Genomic DNA, 25185 nt, shown 5'->3' on the forward strand with positions numbered 1-25185 from the left:
CGTGGCTCTGGGAGGGGAGTGGGGTCTGGAGGGTTGAGGGGGGCATGCCCGGGAGCCAGGACTCCTGGGTTCTATCCGTGGCTCTGGGAGGGGAGTGGGGTCTGGAGGGTTGAGGGGGGCATGCCCGGGAGCCAGGACTCCTGGGTTCTCTCCCTGGCTCTGGGAGGGGAGTGGGGTCTGGAGGGTTGAGGGGGGCATGCCCGGGAGCCAGGACTCCTGGGTTCTCTCCCTTAGCTTGATACAGCCCCTTCCTGCTCAGCCCGGCCCTTGGGGACCCAGCCCCCCAGCTGTACAGGCTAGTCCCGGCTGATACTTATCCCGGCCGGCAGGGGGCTCCTGGGCCTGCCTGACGCCAGCGGACGGGGGGGGGGGGGGGGGGGGGGGGCGAGAGGGGTGCGGGCAGGGCCCGGATGCACCTGAGACGGGGGGGGGGGGAGTTCTCTGCCCCTGCCGGGGGTCTGGGGTGCGGCCCCCCCGGCGGTGCCCTGGTCCGCAGGCGCGTCTGGCACCGGCCCCTGAGCCGCGATTCCGCCGCGGGGGCCTTGGGTCCAGGCCTGACCGTGGAGGGGGGTTTAGGGGCAGGGCGGCGCCTGACCCCGGGGTGTCCCCGCCTGGGGACCCCCCCGTGCGGGCTGGGGGGAGGCAGGGGGCGGGTCCGCGCCGCTGAGCGCCGGGCTGGGGGGAGGGGGGACTGCGCCGCGGGTCCTAAGGCCCGGGGCCGGGTCGGAGCCCCCCGAGTCCCCAGGCCGGGCGGGGCCGCGGGCCGGAGCCCCCCGAGTCCCCAGGCCGGGCGGGGGCGCGGGCCGGAGCCCCCCGAGTCCCCAGGCTGGGCGGGGGCCGGGCCGGAGCCCCCCGAGTCCCCAGGCTGGGCGGGGGCCGGGCCGGAGCCCCCCGAGTCCCCAGGCCGGGCGGGGTCGAGCCGGCCCGGGCGGGGCGGGGCCAGCGCTGGGGCCGGGCCGGGCGCATGACGGGGCTGGGCACGGGCAGGAGGGCGCAGAGGGGAGCGGCGCCGGCAGGAGAGAGGGACGCGGCCGGACACCGAGCCGGGGTCGGGAGGGGCGAGCCGAGCTCGAGCCCAGCGGGGCCCCCCTGCGTCCCATGGGCTCGCCCGGCAGCCTTGTCTTCTGGAGCCTGCTGAGCGGTAAGGGCTGGCTGCGGGGGGAGGCGTCCTCCGCGGTCCCTCCTGCGCCCCCAGATCCCTCCTGCGCCTCCCATCCCTCGGCCCCCCTCCCTCCTGCACCCCCAGATCCCCCGAGCTCTCCGGCGTCCCCCCGAGCCCTCCTGCGCCCCCAGATCCCTCCTGCGTCTCCCATCCCTCGGCCCCCCATTCCTCCAGCTCTCCAGCACCCCCAGATCCCCCGAGCTCTCCGGCGTTTCCTATCCCTCGCCCCCATCCCTCCTGCGCCCCCAGATCCCCCGAGCTCTCCGGCGTCTCCTATCCCTCGCCCCCATCCCTCCAGCACCCCCAGATCCCTCCTGGGTCTCCCATCCCTCGGCCCCCCTCCCTCCTGCGTCCCCCCTCTACTCGCCCCGAGGCGCCCCAGTCCCGTCCCTGCATCTCCATCTCCAGGCTTTGCTATGCCCCCCCCCCCCCCGAGTTCTGCCGTCTCACCCCTGTCCCGCGGCCCCCTCGGTCCTGCTCCCACCCCCGAACTCCGGCCCTTGGCCTCTGCCCTCTCCAGCTCCCTCCGCCCCCCGATAAACTTTCTCAGTTCCCAAGATGGCGAGGTTCAGGGAACCTGTTTCTCTGGCTGGGTGCCGGGGGGGGGGCGTAGCCTTCGGACTCTGATCAACTGAAGGGGGGGGGGGGTCAGTGCCTATTATTCCCCTTCCGCCCTAAGGAATGCGGGGAATTTCAGCCCGTTTACCCGGCAGCTCCCCCGACTGGAGCATGGGGGCGGGGTCCTGCCCCCCCTTGTCCCGGGGCGCGTAGCGGCGGTGGGTGGGGTCCGGCCCCCCCCCCTTGTCCCGGGGCGCGTAGCGGCGGGGGGTGGGGTCCGGCCCCCCCCCTTGTCCCGGGGCGCGTAGCGGCGGGGGGTGGGGTCCGGCCCCCCCCCCTTGTCCCGGGGCGCGTAGCGGCGGGGGGTGGGGTCCGGCCCCCCCCCTTGTCCCGGGGCGCGTAGCGGCGGGGGGTGGGGTCCGGCCCCCCCCCCTTGTCCCGGGGCGCGTAGCGGCGGGGGGTGGGGTGAGGGTGCTTGTGTCTGTTCCAGACCTGGCTGTTGGGTGGTTGCTGGGATATCGCGTCCCGCCCCCCGTGAAAAGCGCTTTGCTCGCAGCCAGAGGGGCCGGACAGCGGCTGCTGGCGCAGGGGCCGGCTCCGCCTTGGCTCTGGGGGGTGGGTCCTGCGGGAACAGCTGTGAGAAGTCACCGGATCCCAGGCCAGCCCGGGGCGTTGGCGCAAGAGAAAAACGGTATCGCAGAAACTGTGGATCTAGGGAAAAGTGAACCTGAAACCAAAACTGGCCAACAGGGAGTGACTCCGCTAAACTCACTCTGCTTTCATCTCCGTGTAAACACCAGGCTAGCAGGGCCCCTAAACCTGACACCGACCCCTCCCCCGTGCTCTAGCTGGGATACCTGGGGTCGGTTGTTCTGCCCCTGTGACATAGGCCTTGTCCATATTCGTAGGTTTTGCCTCTGTCGCCAAACTGGTCTAGCTGACATGGCAACCAGGACTGGCGATTCCTTGGCCCCGCCCTGCGCTGGGTAGAGCCCGGTCCCTGTTCTGCTGGGCAATGGGACCCTGCAGTCCAGCTGTCTAGGACCCCAGATCCGGTCCCCCTGGAGCCTGCAGCTGTGTAAACGGGACCTGGGAATTCTGTTATAGGCGGTATCACCACTTCCTGTTCTGCGAAGCAGAATGAGCTGTGTGGGTGGCACCTTTATCCTGGTCCGTGTGCCTGCTAGGCCTTACTCTGGAGCAATTCACCAAGGAGTGTGCGGGGGTTTTAAATCAAGGTGGCAATTTTAAAATCTAGATGGGTTTAAACAATGGCTGTACTTCAATTGGAGTTATTGCGGGGCAGGTCTCTGGCCTGTGTCGGCCAGGAGGTCAGACCAGATGGTCCCAAGGGCCTTTCTGGCCTTGGGCTCTATTGTACCACTGGCTTCTAGTGGAGACCGAGTGTGTGGCACACCACAGACCTCTGCCAGCCTAGCCCTGCCACTCAGGGATGTGAAGAGGTCACTGTCCCGGTCCAGCCCACGCTGCCGCTCGCTCAGTGAAAGCTCTGCCTGTGTGTGCTGCAGTCACGCCCAGTTGCTGTGTAGACGCACCCCACACCCACGTCTCGGTCCCCCACCTGTAATATGGGGATGTGCTCTTTTCCCCAGCTCACGGGGCGTGGGGGATAAACGCGGCTAGGACAGCAAAGGAGGCTGTATAATGCCATAGCGCAGCCCTGTCCTTGTTTCCTATAGGGCTGCTCTGCCATTTTAGCCAGAAACAAATCTTGCCTCTGAAGTCTTTTTTTTTTTTTCTTAGTCTAAACAGCCCCCCGGCTTTCCAAGGGAAACGGGAACTCCTGGGAAAATTTCGTTTTCTTTGTGGGTTTTTGACAAAATGGATTGAAAATTTGCAATTTTTTTTGGATTTTTCTGGGTTGACCTGGAGGGAAAACAGCAAAACAACCCCTCCCCCCAAACCATAGACCCCAGGAAACTGGAATCTTAGCTTGGTTGGAAAATGCTTTAGAACATAAGAACCGCTGTATTGGGTCAGACCAAAAGTCCATCTAGTCCAGTGTCCTGTCTTCTGACAGCGGCCAGTGCCAGGTGCCCCAGAGGGAATGAACAGAACCGGGAATCAGCAAGTGATCCATCCCCTGTTGCCCATTCCCAGCTTCCGGCAAACTGAGGCCAAGGACACCATCCCTGCCCAGCCTGGCTTTGTGGAATGAAAACTCCTGACTGTTTTCCAGCACCCCCAGTTCCAGCACCTACGCATTGGTCTGACCCCGCTTGGCTGCTCCGAGCACCCCAGCTGTTCTTGTGGGAGACGTGCAGTGCTGCGGGTCCTGGCGTCGGTGTGTCCCTCGCTGCTGCTGGAAATGTCAGTCGCTGAAAGGGAGGGAGAGGAAGCCAAATGTAACTTGGGGGCTGAATTGTGTGATGTCTCCATCGCACTGCCGGCCCCTGTGTGTACAGGGGATGGACCCTACACACACACGGCTCCTTTCTGCAGCACCTGCATGTGCTCAGCTTCAGCCAGTGCGACTGTTGGCCTGAGGCAGGTCTAGCAGAGAGAGGCCCCCTGAGCCGAGCACACCCTACCCTGGACTGACCCTCTGCCAGCTGGCTGCCTGTTTCCCTGGTCTGGTGGCAGGCTGCCGGGTTGGGGGCCAGTACAGGTGCTGTCTAGGGACACTGGGCGCACCCCCTGCACAGGGCAGTTCTGCAGGAGGGTAGGGAGCTTTTGCAGTACACCCAGGGGCTCTAGATGTCAGATATTCTGCTGAGAGGAAGGCAGGGTGCGTGCAGTGTGTTTAGGGAACACTCTGCGGGCACAGGTCCTGCCGGGCAGTCACTGTGTGTACAGCTGTGCTGTAGGGAGACAGGTTGTGGGGAGGAGGGTGTGTAGGAATGGAGGGTGTGTACAGTTTGTATTGGGCACCGAGTGTGCCGGGGGTCACCCTGTGCTTAGGAAGTGCAGGTCTCCCTGCTCCAGGGGGCCCAGTGCGCTCTAGCCCACAGGTTCCCACACTCCTTTTGCTGCACCCTCTTTTGGAGTTTGGTGTCCCATGAAGGCCCCTGTCCCCCTGGGGAGGGAGACGCAGCCCCTGTGTGGCGAGGACAGCTGGAAAAGGAGGACAGCCAGGTGGGGGCGGGGGGCGGAGAGCGAGTCCCCACACACCCGCTGCGCCCACCAGGCAGCAGCTGCTCCAGTGGCCCACAGAGCTGGGCCCCACTGCTGGACTGGGATTTTGAGCTGCTGGGCCCGGTTGCAGCACGGCAGGGGTTTGGCACCGTGACGTGGGCAGCTGTGCCAAACCCAAGCCATGCTGAGCCCTGCGTGCCGCCTTGTCCTGCCCAGCCCCAGTCCGGTCCCTGGAAACCTCAGGTGCCTTGGTCATTGAAAACCCAGCAGCCCCACTCCCCTCCCCCTGAGCCCAGCACAGCCTGCCTGAGCCAGACACACAGGCCTGGCATTAGCATGAGAAAGGCAGGCTCAGGGCCCAGCCTGGGAGCATTAACCCCTTCCTCTCCTGCCGGCCACACTGGGAAACCCCTGGATGCTCAGGCAGTTGGAGCTCATGAAAAGCCCCTGGACTGCCCCTCTGGGCTCCTGTGACAGCACTCAGATTCATCCTGCTCCATGAATCACACCCCTCCGCCCCTTCTGTTGGGGGGGAGGGTGTCTGTATGCACTGGTGCGAACACTAGAGCCTGTCCTACAAGTAGCTGTTTTCCTTGGGAGATGTAAAAAAATAACCCCCTTCCAAATGTCTTATGAAAGTTTCCCCTGAAGAATGTTCGGGGTTTTGACAGAAAAATTAAATGTTTGGGAGGGATGGAGACTGGGCTCTGGGGCAGGGTTATAGAGAATGGGGCTTTTTGAAAATATATATATTTTTAATCTATTTTCACCAAAAGTGGAGAGGAATTGGTCAAACCCAGGCATCGCACTGGGCAGCTCCTTGTTTTCGGCAAAGCTGAGTTTGCAAAAATCACGTTTCAATGGGAAAACAGCAAAGAGTCTTGTGGCACCTTATAGACTAACAGACGTGTTGGAGCATGAGCTTTCATGGGTGAATACCCACTTCGTCGGATGCACCCACGAAAGCTCATGCTCCAAAACGTCTGTTAGTCTATAAGGTGCCACAAGACTCTTAGTCTGGATCTGTAAAAGCAGCAAACACAGCTCCCCCTCTGATACTTGTTTCAGTGGGAGAGAACTGCAGCACTAGAACCAGCTGCAAGGAATGGAGTGTCGACACCCCCGCCCCCAGTGCAGACTGGGTCAGAATCCCCATCAAGCAGCTCTGCACATCTGCCCCCTTCTGCCTGGGGTGACGGGGCCAATGTGTGCGGGGTGCTCAGGCTGTGGTCTCCTCGCTGAAGCTGCAGCTGGGCCATAGAAGGGTCCGTGTTGTCGCTGCTGCACAGCAGATTCCCCCCCCCCCCATGTTGAGCTGGAGTGAATCCCAGAGGTCCTGTCCACTGAGCAGGATTTGACATAAGAATGGCCACACTGGGTCAGACCAAAGGTCCATCAAGCCCAGTATCATGTCCTCTGACAGTGGCCAACGGCAGGTGCCCCAGATGGAATGAACAGAACAGGTAACCATCAAGTGACCCCTCCCCTGTCGCCCATTCCCAGCTTCTGGCAAACAAGGCTAGGGACCCTATCCCTGCCCATCCTGGCTAATAGCCATTGATGGACCTATCCTCCGTGAATCTATCTAGCTTAATTTTGAACCCCGTTATAGTATTGGCCTTCACAACACCCTCTGGCAAGGAGTTCCAGAGGTTGACAGTGTGTTGTGTGAATAAATAGTGTTTGTTTTAAACCTGCTACCTATTAATTTCATTTGGTGGCCCCTTGTTCTTGTATTATGAGAAGGAGTAAATAACACTTCCTTATTTACTTTCTCTACACCACTCATGATTTTATAGGGCTCTGTCATATCTCCCCTTAGTTGCCTCATTTCCAAGCTGAAAATTTGAGTCTGGAGCATCCAGGAGCTTGCAAAGATCTGTGGACTTGGCTGGCCTCTCTGCAGCCCTGTGAGGTTGGGAACTGCCCCAATCCACAGATGGGAAAACAGAGGGATGGGGAGATTCAGTGACTTGTACCAGACTAGAACCCAGGCTTGGCACCTCGCCTACGGGCAGAGCCGGTGAGCCTGGCGTCATTTGTATTGTGACAGCAGCACCTGTCCACCCCTATCGTGCTGGGTGCTGCAGGGGCCCCGGGGGTGGTCTCTACCCAAAGAGCTCAGTCTGAATAGCCAGAGGGGATCGCCCTCCCCTCGCTACCCGTGGGATCGTAGGCCCAGGAAGAGGCAGCGGCTGGCTGGTGACAGAGCTGGTATGTCACGGCCCAGACTATACCAATAGTTAGAAGCCAGCCACCAAAAAGACCACTGGTGCCAGGGACGGTGCGGGAGGTTGCGGGGCCATGGCAGAGATGTTGCCTGCTCTGGCCCCTTTGCACTGGGGCCCTGCTGCATTGGGACAAGCAGCCAATGCAAAGCCCATTGACTTTGTTTGCACTGACCGAAGGGAGTGGGAGAGGCTGCAGGGAGCAGCTGCATCCCAGTACTGTCCGTCCCTGGGTGGAGCCCACTCCATAGTTCCCCCTGCCCCTGTCCCCCTCCCACCCTCTGCCTTTCAGCAGCCACTCCCCCGCCTCCTTCTTCCAGCCCTAATCCCAGCTCCGCCCTGCCTTTGTCTCCAATGCACCAACATTCCTCAGATACCCTGGCCAGGGGACAGCATGCCCACCGCCTGCATTAGTGGGGAATGGGAGCTGGGAGCCCCGGGCTCCTGGGTTCTATCCCAGCTCTGGGAGGGGAGTAGGGTCTGGTGGGTTAGAGCAGGGGGGCTGGGAGCCCGGACTCCTGGGTTCTATCCCAGCTCTGGGAGGGGAGTAGGGTCTGGTGGGTTAGAGCAGGGGGGGCTGGGAGCCCGGACTCCTGGGTTCTATCCCAGCTCTGGGAGGGGAGTAGGGTCTGGTGGGTTCGAGCAGGGGGGCTGGGAGCCCGGACTCCTGGGTTCTATCCCAGCTCTGGGAGGGGAGTAGGGTCTGGTGGGTTCGAGCAGGGGGGCTGGGAGCCCGGACTCCTGGGTTCTATCCCAGCTCTGGGAGGGGAGTAGGGTCTGGTGGGTTCGAGCAGGGGGGCTGGGAGCCCGGACTCCTGGGTTCTCTCAGTGGGTTGGTGTTTAGAGTGGGGGTTGTGTTGTAGCTCTGTTTGCTGTGTCTGGCAGTGGCAGGCGTACAGGCCCTGGTGTGGGGGAGGGAGGAGGAGCGGGCTCCTCGATAATGAACTGAAGAGATGAGCTGTGAAGCGCTGTCTCTGCTTGTTGAGATCTCCCTGAACTGCATGGTCCCCCTGGGCCCTGCGGGACAGGGAGCGTAATCCTGGCGGACGTGCAACCCCCACCCCGCGCCTCAGCTGCGATGCTGCCTTCCTGGAAGTGACTCTTGGACAGAGATGGGGGCTCGTTGCAGCGGCAAGGCAAGGGACATGGCTGCATAATGTGGGGAGCCTGCTCTGTCCTCTGCAGCTACAGTCCTGAGCCAGGACTCCTGGGTTCTAACCCCAGCTCGGGGGTGGGGGGGGGTGTCTCGTGGTTAGAGCGGGGGGATGGGGGGTGAGAGCCAGGACTCCTGGGTTCTATCTGTAAGGTTAGCCAAGTGTCCTTCCTGCTTGTCCATCGGTTTTCTGTCTGTAAAATGGGGATACCTGCCCCCCCCCTTGCCATTGGGCACCTGCCTCTCTGAAGTGCAGAGTTGCGTCTCAGGGTATGGCTACATTGATCCTTCAGTGCTGGCCTTGGAGTGGTAGGGCTGTGACTGGCTTCCCAGGGAAGGGACTCAGGGAGCAGGGACAGGTCTGCCAGGGTGGTGGGTGCAGTTGTAGGGAGATTGCAGGGACCCCTCCCTTCTGTTACTCTCTCAAGGGCTCCTCTGCCCCCTGCTGACCTGCGGACAGCTCCACCTTCTCCCAACCTATCACCTGCCCCACAATCTCTGGTCTGCCTTCCAGCGGGTTCGTTCTCTCCCCCACCCTGTCCGCAGTCTGGCACCAGGCAATTAGGTGAATGGGTGTGGCTGCTGCCAGCCCCGCTCCATTGAAACGCTTTGTCTGCCTGCTGCAACTACATCAAACAGCACTTCCCTCTGCTCTGGCTGCACTGCTCCACCCTCACCATGCAGGGCAGCTTCCTGGTGGGTGACCTACTTCTCCCCTCCCCCATCATTTGCATGTATTTAAAAAACCAGGAAGAATCAAAATCTCCCCCTGTCCCAGGGGCCGCTTGCTGCATCTTGTGGGTTATATTTTATTGATTGGCCTGGGACAACCCCCCCCCCCCCCCCCCCCGTTCCCCTTCCCGGATTCCCCAGGGCTGCAGCCTCTCCTCCAGCCGATTGCACAGGACTGGATGGGCTTCACGGTTCAGACACTGGGTTCAGCAGGGTTCTCTCTGGGAGCGGAGTGGGGTCTAGTTAGGGTGACCAGATGGCAAGTGTGAAACATTGGGATGGGGTGGGGAGTAATAGATGCCTATGTAAGACAAAGCCCAGAATATCGGGACTGTCCCTCTGAAATCAGGACATCTGATCGCCCTCGGTCTAGTGGTTAGGGGAGGGAGAGTCAGGAGCCAGGACTCCTGGTTTCTTTCCCAGCTTTGGGCCACAGGGTGGCCATGGGCAAGTCACAATCCTCAGGTGTATAAATAGGGGAGCTGAGAGGAGGAGTCGGGAGGCGATTTTACCTCTGTCCTGGTGAGAGGGATCCTGGAATCCTGCGTCCCGTTCTGGGGGCGCATGTGGAAAAGCTGAAGAGGGGACAGAAGAGCCCCAGAAACGATCTGTGGCTGGAGGAAAAGGTCTGATGGGGAGAGATGGACGCCGCCCAGTCTCCTGAGCTTCTCAGATGAAGGTTGAGAGCTGACTTGGTTCTGGGGTCTGAGTGCCGCCCCGGGAAGAAATCCTGCGAGCTGAAGCCTCTGAGCTAGCGAAGAAAGGCGGAGGAGCCGGTGCTGGGGGCTGCAGGCAGACAGATCCCAGCTGAGACAGAGGGCACCAGTCTGACATTGAGGGGGCATCACTAGGGGAACAAACTCCCGAGGGCCGTGGCTCCATCTCGGACCCAGAACGGGGCCCTTTCTGGAAGGGGCTTTCACCGAATGCGGCTATTGGGCTCAGTGCAGGGTCACTGGGTGAAACTCGCTGGCCTGCGGTGGCCCCTCTGGGGATGGGGAATGGCCCCTCTGGCCTCAGAATCTATAAAAACGACAGTTGCTTCTGCGCGTGGTTTCCCCACCCGTTGGGTGTAAGGAAGGCAGCTCAGGCTGGCAGCTTGTATCCTGGAAAGGTTTCGAGCGTCGCCTGGGCATGAACTTCCGGTTAGCGAATCATAGAATCGTAGGGCTGGACGGGACCTCGCGAGATCATCTAGTCCAGTCCCTGCACTCAAGGCAGGACTAAGTATTATCCAGACCATCCCTGACAGGGGTTTGTCCAACCTGCTCTTAAAAATCCCCAGAGATGGAGATTCCACAACCTCCCTGGGCAGTTCATTCCAGTGCTTCACCCCCCGGACAGGTAGGGAGTTTTTCCTAATGCCCAACCTGACCCGCCCTGGCTGCAAGTCCATTGCTGCTTGTCCCAGCCTGAGAGGTTATGGACGATATCTTTTCTCCCTCCTCGAAAGCTGTTCTCCTGGCCCCTCTCAGGCTTCTCTTCTCCAGACCAAACAAACCCCATTTTTTTTCAATCTTCCCTCCTAGCTCATGTTCTCTAGACCTTTCATCATTTTTGTTGCTCTTCTCTGGGCTTTCTCCAATTTGTCCAGATCTTTCCTGAAATGTGGGACACGATCCTCCAGTTGAGGCCTAATCAGCACGGAGCAGAGCGGAAGAATCACTTCTCGTGTCTTGTTTACAACACTCCTGCTAAGACAGCCCAGAATGACGTTGGCTTTTTATGCAACTGTTACACGGTTGACTCATATTTAGCTTGTGGTCCACTATGGCCCCCAGATCCCTTTTCGCAGGACTCCTTCCTGGGCAGTCATTTCCCATTTATTGTGTATGCAACTGGTTGTTCCTAAGTGGAGGACTTTGCATTTGTCCTTGTTGAATTTCATCCTATTTACTTCAGACCATTTCTCTGGTTTGTCCAGATCATTGTGAATTTTAATCCTAGCCTCCAAAGCACTTGCAACCCCTCCCAGCTTGGTATCGTCCACATACTTTGTAAGTGTACTCTCTGTGCCATTATCTGAATGATTGAGGAAGAACATTGAACAGAACCTGACCCAGGACCGATCCCTGTGGATAGCTGGCAGTAAATCTGTATTCATTAAGGATTAGTGTGTCCTTTGTATAGTCGTGGCTGTGAGGGGCATTGCACAGACCAGTCTAAAGGCCACCTGAGCACAGTCGAGGCAGGGGAATGCGCTCAGGTCCCCAGAGCCCTTTGGGGTGACTCCCTGCCCCCATCCCAGATCGGAGATCACCCCCTTGAGACAGTTGGTGGCCAGGGAACTGCCTCCTGCCAGCCCACGGACGCTGCAAGTCTCGTGTTTGGTTCCCTGCATCCTGGCAGAGCTGGGGATGTGAAGGGCTTCTGTGTCGGGGCCTGTGTGGGCTGCTCACCCTCTGCAGTAGTGCCGAGAGGCTGCATTTGGGGGGAGAGACACATGATGAGACAGTCCCTGCCCCGCAGACCTGAGGGCCTCAGTGCGCGTTAGTGTCATCCCTGTGTTAACGCTCGGCTGCAGAGGATGAGTCGCTGTGTGTCGTTCCCTGGCCTGGGTTATTCATAGATCGTCCAAGCCAGAAGGGACTGTTGTGAATATCTTGTCTGACCTGCCGTGTGAGGCCAGCCAGGAGGGCAAACTAGTTAACAGTGGGCCCCTATCCATTCTTGTAGCTAGAGCTATTGGGCCCCTGCTCCTCCCAGAGGCAGGGAGGGAACCCAGGAGTCCTGGCTCCCAGCCCCCCTGCTCCAACCACTAGACCCAACTCCCCTCCCAGAGGTAGGGGGTAGAACCCAGGAGTCCTGGCTCCCAGCCCCCCTGCTCCAACCTCTAGACCCAACTCCCCTCCCAGAGGTGGGGGTAGAACCCAGGAGTCCTGGCTCCCAGCCCCTAACAATGGCTGGAGTGCCGCCTCCCCCACCTATGCATGGGTGTCTCTTGTCATCCTCTCTTCCCAATGCCTGTTTCCATCTGGCTGCTGTCCCACCCCACGCCCCTGCTGAACACCCAGAACTTCAGGGCCTTGTCAGTCCCCCTCCCCCTGGTTGGCCAAGACGGCCCCCCCAGTGCCTGAACTGCCCAGTGGGAAGGGGCCTTTTATATGTAACCTGCCTCTTCCTGCTGCTGGAGCCGAGCTGCTAGTGAGCCGTCCCCGTGCTGCGGTCCACAGAGCTCTGCAGCGAGCTGCTAGCCCCCTCCCTGGCTCGCCCACTGCGGGTGCATGCAGCTGCTGGGGCTGCTGCTGTCTGATCCTGTTGACTCAGCTGGAGGCCCCGTTCCTGCAGGGAGAGGGAAAATCAGAGACAGTCCTGGTCCCCCTTCTCTGTTCACTTCATCCTCCCCAAATGTTCCTGATGAGGAACAGGTGTCTCTTGCCACCACAGTTTGGGGGCGTGGGCATGGCTGGCAATACCAGCTGCTTGCCTTTACCTTGTACCTGCTGTGCTGAGATGCGGCTGCTTCTGGGGTGGGGCATGGGGGCTGCTTATACAGGGCTGTCTTGCCTGGCGCTGAGATCCCCCTCGGGGAGGGGGGGCATTTAATAGCAACACAACAGTGCTGTTTAGCAACGTAGACTTGAGAAGGGAAGAGAGAGGGAGGTTTGGGTTAGGGACTGTAGTTATAAAGCCAGGAAAAAGGGGTTAACCAAGCCCCTGCTAAGTCCAGGTTGATCTCAGCTCAGTCGGGGTCTCTGGGAGCTTCCCCGAGCACTGGAGGAGATAATGCAGCTCTGCAATTACCCTCTGCTGCCTCCTTTTCGGTTTCAGGTTTTTGTTTTCCCCCTCATGTAAAACTGAATTTTTAATGCTCCCGCCTCACGCTTGATCTGGTTTCTTATTAAATTAGGGGCCGCTTCATTCACGCTCTTCGAATTAGACTGACTGTGGCGCGCAGCTCGAGATGGCTCTGTCGCTTCCCATTACGGGCAGGGGGTCTGCGTGCCCGGCTCACTGGGATAATCGTCCTACAGAGGGACGAATCCTAAGAGAGGGCTCTGAAAGCCGGGGCGGAGCGGAGAGGGGCTTGGGGGTGGGAGTGTTTGCCAGGCTAGTCCCTCACCAGCTATGGCTATTTTTAAACTATCTGTGTGTCTGTCCCATTGGCCATGTGTCCTCTGTGTGCCTCTTTCTCTCTTGCAAAGATCCCTTAGCTGACTGGGAACAAAAAAAGCCTTTTCTTCTGCAGCAAAATCATCAGGCAAAAAATCTGCCTGGAGCCTTTTTCCTCTCTCGTTTCTCAAACTGATCTTAGTGGAGCACAGAGATGGTGCAATTAGGGTTTGTTTTTCCACAGGGCTAAGGGGCCCCACTCCCCCTGCCGCGCCGGGTGCTGCACAGACCTGGCCCTCCCAGCCGAAATGCAGTGGAGGGACTGGGCATGATTCTGGTGGGGGGGGGGGGGGGTTCCAGCTGTGTTGGGTGCTGTACTGGCTCCCACCAGCTGTGATCGAAATGGGTCCCCCCCATTGTGCCGGATGCTGTTCAGCCCCCCAAGTAGAGATCAGGGACCTCTATTGTGCTGGGTGTTAGCCCCCCCTGGCTGAGTTTGGGGGCCCCCCATTGTGCCTGGTGCTGCCCCCCTTGGCAGAGATCGGAAGGGCCCCCAATGAGGCTCGGTGCTGGGCAGACACATAGCTAGGCGCAATCCTTGGCCCAAAATGTTCGCAGTCGAAGTGGCCCAAGGCAGAATCATCTCCCCATGTTACAGCTGGGAAGTGAGGTTCTGGGAGCCACAGGGACTGGCCCTGGTCACACGGGGAGCTAGCAGCAGGGCTGGGGAAGTGAACCCAGGTGTCCTGAGCCCCAACCCACAATGCGAGTTCTCTTTGAAGGGGCTGAAGAGGGGAAATTGCAGCCCAAAATGTTATGGTTTGGCTGAGCTAGCGGAGGGAGGGAGTTGCGAGTGGCTCCCACAGCCAGCCTGAGAGAGGGGTGCTGGGAGGGGGGGTGGGGTCTAGTGGTTAGAGCCGGGGGGGAGGGGGCTGGGACTCAGGACTCCTGGGTTCTATCCAGGCTGTGGTGTGCTGAGTCAGGCCAGCCACAGTGATTAAAGTATGACCAATTCTTTCCCCGTCCCTGTTCAGGGAGTGGGAGCTTCCCTAGCTCTGATCTCTCTGTCCTTTACTCCCTGCTGACCCAGGCACGTTGCTTTCCCTTTTCTGCATTGGGTGTGTGTGTGTGCGCGTGTGTGCGCGGAAACAGTGTCCCATGTCCTCCCAGCCAAACAGGAAGGCTGCTGTGGCAGGGACAATAGGTTATTGTCTGTGAAGCAGAGGAGCTGACACCTTACCCAGCAGCCTGGAAATGCTGGGAGAACTGGGCTGCAGGGGATATGCGGCCTGTGTGTGTGTGTGTTGGATTTGCATCCATGTCCCCCAAATCCCTGCCCAGATACCACGCTCTGAGTGCCCCCAGCCTGGATGGACACCGGCTCACAGCTCTGCTGGAGGAGGAGAATGGGCCAGTCATTAATGGGGCTGGACTGGGAGTCAGGACTCCTGGGCTCTGTCCCCAGCTCTGGTGGGGTCTAGTGGTTAGAGCAGGGGGGCTGGGAGCCAGGACTCCTAGGTTCTCTCCTGGGCTCTGGGAGGGGAGTGGGGTCTGGTGCTTAGAGCAGGGGGCTGGGAGCCAGGGCTCGGGGGTCTGTGCCCTGCTCTGGGAGGGGAGTCATGTCTAGTGGTTAGAACGGGGCTGGGAGCTAGGACTCCTGGGTTCCATTCATAGCTTTGCTGCCAACTCACTATGTGATGGTGGTGAGTCATTTACCAGCTGTGTCTGGTGAGTAACAGGTTTTCTGAGGTATGAAGCATTTATTAGCAGTTTGTTTCCTCCCCCCGGGGCCAGCAGGGAGCTGCTGCCACTGACGGCACCAGGCCTGGGTCTGGCACACGGCTGTAGTACAAGGTGTTGGTTAGTTCCCGTGAGGTTGTGGGCCCGGTTGGGGCGGGAGCCGTGATCTCTCGGAGGATAGGTGGGGCTGTGTGTGAGAGTCTACCAAGGGGGAATCCCCATCTGGGAGCAGCGGGGCGGGGGGGGGAGGCACGGCTTTTCCTATGCATGGGGTATTCTAAGTCTTGCAGTGGTCTGGGACGGGGTGTGTGTGAGGGAGGTGGTGGCTGGCAGGCCTCGTACTGCTGTCTGCTCTGGGAACGGGTGTCAGGACAGGCGCAAGGAGATAAGCTGCAGCTCTGGGGCAAACCCAAACCCGTCCCAGGACACCCAGAGAGCTGGCACGACTTCAGCTGAAGGGAGGAAGCCTTTGTGTGAGAGCGTTGGACAGGTGTGTATCGGTGCATGCAGGTGTGGGGGTGTGGCTAGAACGTGTGTGTGTCCGTGTCGGAATACAATGGCACGTCGGACAGACAGATGGCCAAGGGAGCCAGGAGTCCTCGTTTCTCTCTCTGGGAGGGGAGTGGGGTCCAGTGGGTCAGATCAGGAGGGTCTGGGAGAGGAGACTCCTGAGTTCCATCCCAGCTCTGGGAGCGGCGTTGGGTCCAGCGGCTGGAGTAGGCCATTCCCTCCCCCCCGCTAACTGGCTCTCTCTCCCCCCACCCAGTGGTGCTGACCCAGCGGGTGAAGGTCCGGAATGAGGTCACGGGCTACGTGGGCGATGAGGCCATGCTGCAGTGCCTCTTCCCCGCCTCCAGCCCCGACATCAAGGTCAGCCAGGTTACCTGGATGAAGGAGATGGGCAGCAAGAAGCAGAACGTGGCTGTCTACCTCCCGGACCACAAGCCCAACTTCCCCTTGGACAACAGCGGCAGGATCCGGTTTCTGAACGTCTCCCTGCAGGACGCCACGCTGATCATCCAGCCCTTGCGCATGAGTGACGAGGGGACCTACGTCTGTGAATTCGCCACCTACCCTCATGGCAACGAGGACGGGGTCACCACGCTCAGCATCCTGGGTGAGGGGTGCACGGGGTCTGGCCCTGGGGGCGCCCAAGATGGGGAACTGGTTGTGGGGGGGAATGGCACATGGGGTCCTTCCCCTCTAGGGTGTGCCAATCCCGCCCCAGGCAGGGGACTGGCTGGGGGAGGAGGGGATGAGATACAGGCCTTCCCCTCTAGGGGGCGCGGGCTCTGATCTGGGGAAGGGCGTATGGGGCTGACGGTTTGGCCTGCGGGTCCCATCTTCTCAGTGAATGGTCTGTGAGGATGCCCCTGGGATCAGATGCAGCCTGTGCTGCTCCCAGGGCAGGGGAAGTGGTGAAATCGGTGCCTCGGGCCTCCTCATACCTGTGTCTGACGTGGGCAGAACTGCCTGTGCTAATTGCTTTAATTAACGATGGGGAAAGTATCATAAGGCATGGCTACCGAGGCGGGAAAGGGATTTTCAGGGACGGGATCGTGGCTAGGAGGGTCGGGCGGGGGGGCTCGGACTCGAGACTCCTGGTTCAGCTCCCATGGAGCTTGTCCCAGTCCAATCTCTGTGCAGCGCCCGGTGCGATGGGGCCCCCGATCTTGGCTGGAGGAGTCTGGGGAACCCCGCTGGCTAACCCTGCCTTCTGGTTCCCCCAGCCAGGCCCACCAACACGGCAGAGTCGCGGAAGGTGGTGGTGGGTAACACCACGATCCCGGTGGCTGTCTGCACCTCAGCCAACGGCAAACCCCCCGCCCACATCAAGTGGATCGCCAACCTCCCCGGCATCTACAATGCCTCCGAGGTGACCAACGGAGACGGCACCGTCACCGTCACCAGCCAGTTCAACATGGTGCCCACGGCGGCGTTAGACCAGCAGCAAATCACCTGCGTCATCAGCCAGAGGACACTGGCTGTGCCGGAGAACATCCCTGTCACGCTGTCTGTGCTGTGTGAGTGATGGGGCCAGGGCTCCTGGATCCCATCCCCAGCTCTGGGAGGGGAGTGCGGGCTGGTGGGTTGGAGGTGTGGGGGAGCTGGGAGCCAGGACTCCTGGGTTCTCTCCCAGCTCTGGGAGGGGAGTGGGGGCTGGTGGTTAGAGCAGGGGAGGCTGGGAGCCAGGACTCCTGGGTTCTCTCCCTGTCCCTGGTGGGGGAGTGGTGTCTAGCGGGATAGAGTGGGGGGAGGGGCTGGGAGCCAGGACTCCTGGGTTCTTTCCATGGCTGTGGGGCAGGCATAGCTTGGGCCCCAAAGGCAGCTGGCAGAGTCTGACCGACCCCTCTGCTCTCTCCACAGACCCGCCACAAGTCACTATTGATGGCTATGATGACAACTGGTACGTGAGCCGGAGTGAGGCCGTGCTGAGATGCGCCGCCAAAGGGAACCCCAAACCCACCCATTACTCCTGGAGCACGTGAGTCCCTGCACAGGCCCATGGGGGAGGAGATGCTGCTGTTAGACCCCCCCCACCCCCCAAACACACTGGCCGACTCCTAGATTGGGGTCTGGTGGGTTAGAGCAGGGGGGCTGGGAGCCAGGACTCCTGGGTTCTCTCCCTGGCTCTGGGAGGCGAGTGGAGCCTAGCGGATTAGAGCAGAGGGGCTGGGAGCCAGGACTCCTGGGTTCTCTCCCTGGCTCTGGGAGGGGAGTGGGGTCTGGTGGGTTAGAGCAGGGGGGCTGGGGGCCAGGACTCCTGGGTTCTCTCCCTGGCTCTGGGAGGGGAGTGGGGTCTGGTGGGTTAGAGCAGGGGGGCTGGGAGCCAGGACTCCTGGGTTCTCTCCCTGGCTCTGGGGCGGGGGAGTGGGGTCTAACGGGTTAGAGCAGGGGGGCTGGGAGCCAGGACTCCTGGGTTCTCTCCCTGGCTCTGGGAGGCGAGTGGAGCCTAGCGGATTAGAGCAGAGGGGCTGGAAGGCAGTGTTCCCTCTAATTTTTCCCACCCATGTGTGGAATGAATTTTGTTATGTACACAGATATGGAGGGGATGTGTGACACATCACCTCCATATTGGTGTATGGTACATAACAAAATTCGTGTGAGGGTGGGGCTGAGGGGTTCAGAGTTATGGGAGTGGGCTCAGGGCTGGGGGAGGTGAAGTCTCCAGCTGGGGGGGCAGGCTCTGGGGTGGGGCCGAGGATGAGGGGTTTGGGGTGCAGGCTGCCCTGGGGCTACGGCAAGGAGAGAGGACTCCCCCCAGCCCTCTCTCCCTGCAGCAGCACCTGGGCTTGGGGGAGCGGGGTGCCTTTCCCACAGCCGTGGCACGAGCTGGGACTGGGTTGGGACCGGGGGAGCGGTGCGTCTCCCTCAGCCACAGCAGGTCTGAGGCAGGGCTGGGTTGGGTCCAGGGCTGGGGGAGAGGAATCTCTCCCCGCTGCAGCAATGAGCACCTGCACAGTGCTTAATAGGGTGCTGCGTGGCTGCACAGCTCGGAGGGAACTTAGGCTGGGAGCCAGGACTCCTGGGTTCTGTCCTTGGCTCTGCGGAGTGGGGTCTAGCGGGTTAGAGCAGGGGGGCTGGGAGCCAGGACTCCTGGGTTCTGTCCTTGGCTCGGGGGGAGGGGAGTGGGGTCTAGCGGGTTAGAGCAGGGGGGCTGGGAGCCAGGACTCCTGGGTTCTGTCCTTGGCTCTGTGAAGGGAGTGGGGTCTATCGGGTCAGAGCAGGGGGGCTGGGAGCCAGGACTCCTGGGTTCTCTCCCTGGCTCGGGGGGGGGACGGGGGCAGTGGGGTCTAACGGGTGAGAGCAGGGGGGCTGGGAGCCAGGACTCCTGGGTTCTCTCCCGGCTCTGGGAGGGGAGTGGGGTCTGGTGGGTTAGAGCAGGGGGGCTGGGAGCCAGGACTCCTGGGTTCTCTCCCTGGCTCTGGGAGGGGAGTGGGGTCTGGTGGGTTAGACCAGGGGGGCTGGGAGCCAGGACTCCTGGGTTCTCTCCCTGGCTCTGGGGCGGGGGAGTGGGGTCTAACGGGTTAGAGCAGGGGGGCTGGGAGCCAGGACTCCTGGGTTCTCTCCCTGGCTCTGGGAGGCGAGTGGAGCCTAGCGGATTAGAGCAGAGGGGCTGGGAGCCAGGACTCCTGGGTTCTGTCCTTGGCTCTGTGAAGGGAGTGGGGTCTAGCGGGTCAGAGCAGGGGGGCTGGGAGCCAGGACTCCTGGGTTCTCTCCCTGGCTCGGGGGGGGGGGGGGAGTGGTGCCTAGCGGGTGAGAGCAGGGGGGCTGGGAGCCAGGACTCCTGGGTTCTGTCCTTGGCTCTGTGAAGGGAGTGGGGTCTAGCGGGTCAGAGCAGGGGGGCTGGGAGCCAGGACTCCTGGGTTCTGTCCTTGGCTCGGGGGGAGGGGAGTGGGGTCTAGCGGGTCAGAGCAGGGGGGCTGGGAGCCAGGACTCCTGGGTTCTCTCCCTGGCTCTGGGGGGGTGGGGGAGTGGGGTCTAACGGGTTAGAGCAGGGGGGCTGGGAGCCAGGACTCCTGGGTTCTCTCCCCGGCTCTGGGGGGGCGGGGGGGGGGAATGGGGTCTAGCGGGTTAGAGCAGGGGGGCTGGGAGCCAGGACTCCTGGGTTCTCTCCCCGGCTCTGGGAGGGGAGGGGGCTGGGAGCCAGGACTCCTGGGTTCTGCCCCCGTCGTGGAAGAAGGGATGGTCCAGGGTCCAAAGGGATTACATTGAAAGGTGGGGTGGCAGGTCCTGGGTCACGGTGCTGCTCCCATCGGGAGGAGGAAATGAAAACCTAAACCAGCTCGCAAACCTGTTTTTCTAGGTTGTGAGAGGCCTCAGGTCCTTTTCTGCTGGGTAGCGCCAGGCTAGCAAGGGGCGCTGGCAGTGTCTGTGGGCGGGCCCCTCACCCTGGGCTGGCCTGTCCCGTCCCTGTGGAAGTCTCGGCTGGCTGGGAGGGGGCTGTCTCTTTCTGTCCCTGCTTCTTCGAGGCCTGGGAAGCTGATGGGTCTGAACCAGTTCATCTCCCCCCCCCCGGGAGGAACAGCTGCACTCGACACCCCCCCCCCCCCCCCAGCCACTGCTAGGTCAGGGCACCCAGCTGCTGGGTCACTCGGAGGCCGGGCTGAAGGGAGAGTGGCTGGGGTGGGGGTCAGTGCCTGGCAGCCCATCAGAGGGGTTATCTGGGGGGCCCCACCTAGCCCCTGGCACAGAGCTCAGAACTGTTGTGCCAGTGGCTGCGCACCGCCCCCTGGGTCTCCCTCTGCCCCCTGCTCCTCATGGTGTGATGGCAGCAAGTATCTTAGGGGTTGTTCTTGCTTTGAATGCACACCTGGAGGAGTCAAATGGCTAGAGCAGGGGGTGGGGCGGCTGGGAGCCAGGACTCCTGGGTTCTATCCCAGCTCTGGGAGGGGAGTGGGGGCTGGTGGGTTAGAGCGGGGGAGGGGGGGCTGGGAGCCAGGACTCCTGGGTTCTATCCCAGCTCTGGGAGGGGAGTGGGGGCTGGTGGGGGGGCGGGGCTGGGAGCCAGGACTCCTAGGTTCTATCCCAGCTCTGGGAGGGGAGTGGGGGCTGGTGGGTTAGAGCGGGGGAGGGGGGGCTGGGAGCCAGGACTCCAGGGTTCTGTCCCAGCTCTGGGAGGGGAGTGGGGGCTGGTGGGGTGGCAGGGCTGGGAGCCAGGACTCCTGGGTTCTATCCCAGCTCTGGGAGGGGAGTGGGGGCTGGTGGGTTAGAGCGGGGGAGGGGGGGCTGGGAGCCAGGACTCCTGGGTTCTATCCCAGCTGTGGGAGGGGAGTGGGGGCTGGTGGGGGGGCGGGGCTGGGAGCCAGGACTCCTGGGTTCTATCCCAGCTCTGGGAGGGGAGTGGGGGCTGGTGGGTTAGAGCGGGGGAGGGGGGGCTGGGAGCCAGGACTCCTGGGTTCTCTCCCAGCTCTGGGAGGGGAGTGGGGGCTGGTGGGGGGGCGGGGCTGGGAGCCAGGACTCCTGGGTTCTATCCCAGCTCTGGCAGGGGAGTGGGGGCTGGTGGGTTAGAGCGGGGGAGGGGGGCTGGGAGCCAGGACTCCTGGGTTCTATCCCAGCTCTGGGAGGGGAGTGGTGGCTGGGGGGGGCTGGGAGCCAGGACTCCTGGGTTCTATCCCAGCTCTGGGAGGGGAGTGGTGGCTGGGGGGCTGGGAGCCAGGACTCCTGGGTTCTATCCCAGCTCTGGGAGGGGAGTGGTGGCTGGGGGGGGGGGGGGGGCTGGGGGGTGGGTTCTGTCCCCGGCTCTGGGAGGGAAGTGGGGTCTAGTACGTAGAGCATGGGAGGGGGCTGGGAGCCAGGACAAACCCCAGGTCTGAGAAGGATGTGGGGTGGGTATGCTGGGAGTCAGACCCCCTGCCCTGGTCTCTAACCAGTCTCTCCCCTCCCCTCCCTTCCCCCAGCCCCAGTGGGTCACTGCCCTCCACGGTGCAGGTACAGGGCGACCGGCTGGTGGTGCAGTCAGTGGATGTGGCGGTGAACACGACCTTCATCTGCCAGGTCACTAATAGTGTGGGGACGACACGGGTCGAGCAGACCGTCCTGGTGCGAGGTGAGTGTGCGGGGGTCCTTCCCCGGTGGCTGAGAATGGGCGGTGTCCCCTCCCCCAGCAGGGTGACTGGTGTGTGATCTGGGTCCAGGGTCTGTTCAAAGGGCTGGAGGAGCTCAGGGTGGGGGTGGGAGGCTTGTCCAGGGCTGGGGGGGGGTCTGTGCGCCAGGGGGTGGGGGGCTGCCAGGGGAAGGTGGCGGGGTCTCATGCGGGGATATTGGGGAAGTTCCAGGGCGTGGGGCTCCCAGGAGTGCGGGAAGGGTGTCTCTGTCATGCCCTGGGAGGCGAAGGGGCCCATCCTGTGGGGGAGAAGGTGTCCCTGCAAATGCCCCCCCCTTCACCCCTGCTTCATCCCCTCTCCCCACGGCATTGCTCTGGTTCCTGCTTGAGCCCATGCCCTGTGAGCGAAGGAGGGGCTGCGAGGGGGTGCAAAGACCCTGCTTAACGGGTGGAAGCTGCTTGGGGAACGTGTTACACCTCATGGTCTTTTCTGGGGGTGTGGTGGGCTCTCCCACACCCCTGCGGGAAGCTGCAGGCTCTTCTCCCCACTCCCTCACCTCCTCAGGGGTCCCACAGCCCGGGAGCTGGGGTAATCTCCCCCAATGAGTCGGGGCGAGGCTGGCCTCAGGACTCCTGGGTTCTCTCTCTGGTTCCTAGGGGTGGGAGGCAGGGTCTCGTAGATTAAGCTGGGGGCTGGGCTGGGCTGGCGTCAGGACTCCTGGGTCCTGTTCCTGGCCCCTCCCGCTGTTACTGCTCTGGTGGTGACTGGGCAGCATTGCGGGGATGGGGATGCCTGTGACTGTCCTGTGCCAAATAATTATCTGCCCTGAGGATTTGCACCCAGGTGCGAGGCTCCTGCAGCAGCCAGGCTTTGTGGGCCATGCAGCATGTGTGAGCGTTAGCATGGGGTCAAGGGGGGACAGTTAATACCCAAGTGCATTGTGGGAGGGCAGGGCAAACCAGGTGCATTGTGGGGGAGTGTGTGTGTGGCATATATCGCTAACCAGGTGCATTGTGGGGCAGGAGATGGGGGATGTGCCATTAGCCAGATGCAGGGGGGAGCAGAGGGTGAGGCATGTGCCAACCGCCGGTTGCATTATGGAGAGGGGGATGGGGGCTTGGTGTGTGCCAACAGCCAGGTGGGGTGGGGGTGGGGCATGTGCCAACAGCCAGGTGCATTGTGGGGGATGGGCATGCAGGGGCCCAGGTGCATTGTGGGCTTGGGCAGGGTGTGAGTTTGTGGACACTGGGCAGAGTGGGGAAGGGAGGGGAGACCCCGTCTTGGCCCCAGGAGGACCCGGCTCTGCATGGAAGCGCCGCCTCAGATGACAAAGGGGTCGCCACGACCCTCCCCCTCACCCCCAATGGCTCCATCCGCGGCTCTTCTGCCCAGCGGCACGTGGCGAGCAACACCCCCTCCCCCGAAGCTTGGAGAGTGACCCCCTGCCCCCATCTTTTCTCTACTCCAGAGCACCCCATGATGCTGCAGAGCAGCGCCGGAGCCGTTGCTGGGGGTCTCGTCGGGGGTATCCTGGCCCTCGCCCTGCTCGGGGCTCTGGTATTCTTCCTGCTCCGCCGGCGTCGCGCCCGACCCCCTGTCAAGGGTGCCTATGACCCCACCACCCGCGTCTTTGGCAATGGGGCTGCTCCGCCCCCCAACTTAATCTACCGCCCCAACTCGGAGCTGGACCGGCCCCTCAGGGCCACGCCGGGTGAGGGGGCCCCCGGGGAGTGGCCCGGCCCCTACAGCTACCCCGGCCAGCGGCACGAGGAGGAGGAGGAGCGGCTTGACGAGGTGGGGCCCATGGTGCGGCTCAGCGCCCACCCCGGGCAGGGCGCTCCGAGCGGCTACGAGGACGACGACATGGAGTCACAGCACGACGGGTCCATCATCTCCAAGACGGCTGTCTACGTGTGACCGCCCTGCCCTGGAGGGAGCCGAGACAATGGCGGGTGAACCCCTCGCAGGCGAGGATGAGAGAGTCTGGGGAGCAGAGACGGATTAACTCAGGGGGCTGCGGAAACTTCCAGGGGGCGACAGGCTGCTGGGGGGCCATGGATGCTGGACTCCTGACTCGTGATCCCGCCAGCCCCAGGCAGTAGGCGGGTCTCGGCTGCCTGGCCAGGTGGGGGGAGATGCGCCCTTGTGTTGGGGGAAAGGCTCCGTTGACACCCATGTGCTGGGATGCGGACGCTGTGCTCTAGGTGAACACATGGGGCGGGGGACCCTGGAGTGCTGGGGAGGGGGGCAGGAAGGTTCGTGCTGATGCCTTGGGTTTTGTACAATACAGTAGTTCCTGAGCCAGGGGGTGGGGGATGGGGGAACACAGACCCTCCCCCTTTAAAAGGGGACCCCTGCAGCTCCCTGGATTCAGGATGTGATTTGCCTGATTCTGCGCCACCTGGAATGAGAGCGGGAGAGTGGGTGTGATTCCCTCCCCGTTTGGGGGGCTTCCTCGAGGCGCACCCTATGTCGGTGACCTGGCCTAGCGAGTGCTGCTGCTCCATTGTCTGCCAGTGTCTGTGACACACACTGCTTACACCCCTCCCTGCACTGTTCTCCCCGTCCCCCCGCTGTCCCCCCGCTGTGTCTTACGGTGCCAGCTACTCCGCCCCCCCCGGTGTAAATATCCCGAGCCCCCGAGAGCGGTTATGTTCCCAGTGTACTGGTTGCTATGGCACCGTCACCGTCTGTCTCCATTTTGTGTGTAATAAAGTCTCCTTGGAGCCCAGGCCCAGCCCTGTCTCTTCTCATTGCTGGGCGGGACGGGGGCTGAAAAGAGTGTTGATGGGGGTGGGGCGCAGCACCAAGGGCTGCGCAGGTGGTGAGGGGAAGAGTCTGCGTTATTGGGGGGGTCATGTGCATAAAGGCAGGTGTGTGCGGGGCCAAGGCGGGCGTGCTGGGGGGGGCGCGGGGCCAAGGCGGGCGTGCTGGGGGGGTGCGGTGCCAAGGTGGGCGTGCTGGGGGGGCGCGGGGCCAAGGCGGGCGTGCTGGGGGGGCGCGGTGCCAAGGCGGGCGTGCTGGGGGGGCACGGTGCCAAGGCAGGTGTGCTGGGGGCTCATACAGGAGGTGAGTGGGGGAGGGCACGTGCCTTACTGCAGGGTGTGCTGGGGGGGTGCGGTGCCAAGGTGGGGGTGCTGGGGGGGTGCAGTGGCAAGGCGGGGGTGCTGGGGGGGCGTGGTGCCAAGGCGGGGGTGCTGGGGGGGTGCGGTGCCAAGGCAGGCGTGCTGGGGGGTGCAGTGGCAAGGCAGGTGTGCTGGGGGCTCATAGAGGAGGTGAGTGGGGGAGGGCGCGTGCCTTACTGCAGGGTGTGCTGGGGGGGCGCGGTGCCAAGGCGGGCGTGCTGGTGGGGTGCGGGGCCAAGGCGGGCGTGCTGGGGGGTGCAGTGGCAAGGCGGGGGTGCTGGGGGGGTGCGGGGCCAAGGCGGGCGTGCTGGGGGGGTGCAGTGCCAAGGCGGGTGTGCTGGGGGGGTCACGGTGCCATGGCAGGTGTGCTGGGGGCTCATAGAGGAGGTGAGTGGGGGAGGGCACGTGCCTTACTGCAGGGTGTGCTGGGGGGGTGCGGTGGCAAGGCGGGGGTGCTGGGGGGGTGCAGTGGCAAGGCGGGGGTGCTGGGGGGGTGCGGTGCCAAGGCAGGGGTGCTGGGGGGGTGCGGGGCCAAGGCAGGTGTGCTGGGGGCTCATACAGGAGGTGAGTGGGGGAGGGCGCGTGCCTTACTGCAGGGTGGGCGTGGGAGGGAGCCGGCCGGGGGCACACTGGAAATGCATTGTTAGCAGGATGAGGGGTGTCTATGGGGTATTGTGCTGGAGGGGTAAAGAAGCGGGGGGGGGGGTGTATATGGGGACAGCGAATCACCAACCATCTAGAAATGGCCAGAAACGACTTCTGTGGGCAAGAAAAAACCCAAACTTTCCAA

General features: G+C 62.3%; 1 protein-coding gene across 3 annotated transcripts in view; it reads left to right on the top strand.

Annotated features, from left to right (window-relative positions):
* The first annotated feature begins 983 nt into the window (after positions 1–983).
* NECTIN2 (nectin cell adhesion molecule 2) overlaps positions 984–25185 on the top strand; it is a 33788-nt gene continuing 9586 nt past the window's right edge. Inside the window, exons 1-6 of one of the 3 annotated variants that reach the window (XM_045001611.1) lie at positions 984–1141; positions 15489–15839; positions 16453–16746; positions 17090–17207; positions 21124–21272; positions 22739–24002. In XM_045001611.1, the coding sequence (XP_044857546.1) occupies positions 1099–1141; positions 15489–15839; positions 16453–16746; positions 17090–17207; positions 21124–21272; positions 22739–23187 (1404 nt within the window). In that variant the 5' untranslated portion in view covers positions 984–1098 and the 3' untranslated portion in view covers positions 23188–24002. Of the gene's footprint in view, positions 1142–14975; positions 15213–15488; positions 15840–16452; positions 16747–17089; positions 17208–21123; positions 21273–22738; positions 24003–25185 lie in introns of those variants that run through there. The other 2 variants (XM_045001610.1, XM_045001612.1) reach the window with 2 other exon arrangements.

This window comes from Mauremys mutica, unplaced genomic scaffold (assembly GCF_020497125.1).
Source record: "Mauremys mutica isolate MM-2020 ecotype Southern unplaced genomic scaffold, ASM2049712v1 Super-Scaffold_339, whole genome shotgun sequence".
NCBI classification, from domain to species: domain Eukaryota; kingdom Metazoa; phylum Chordata; order Testudines; family Geoemydidae; genus Mauremys; species Mauremys mutica.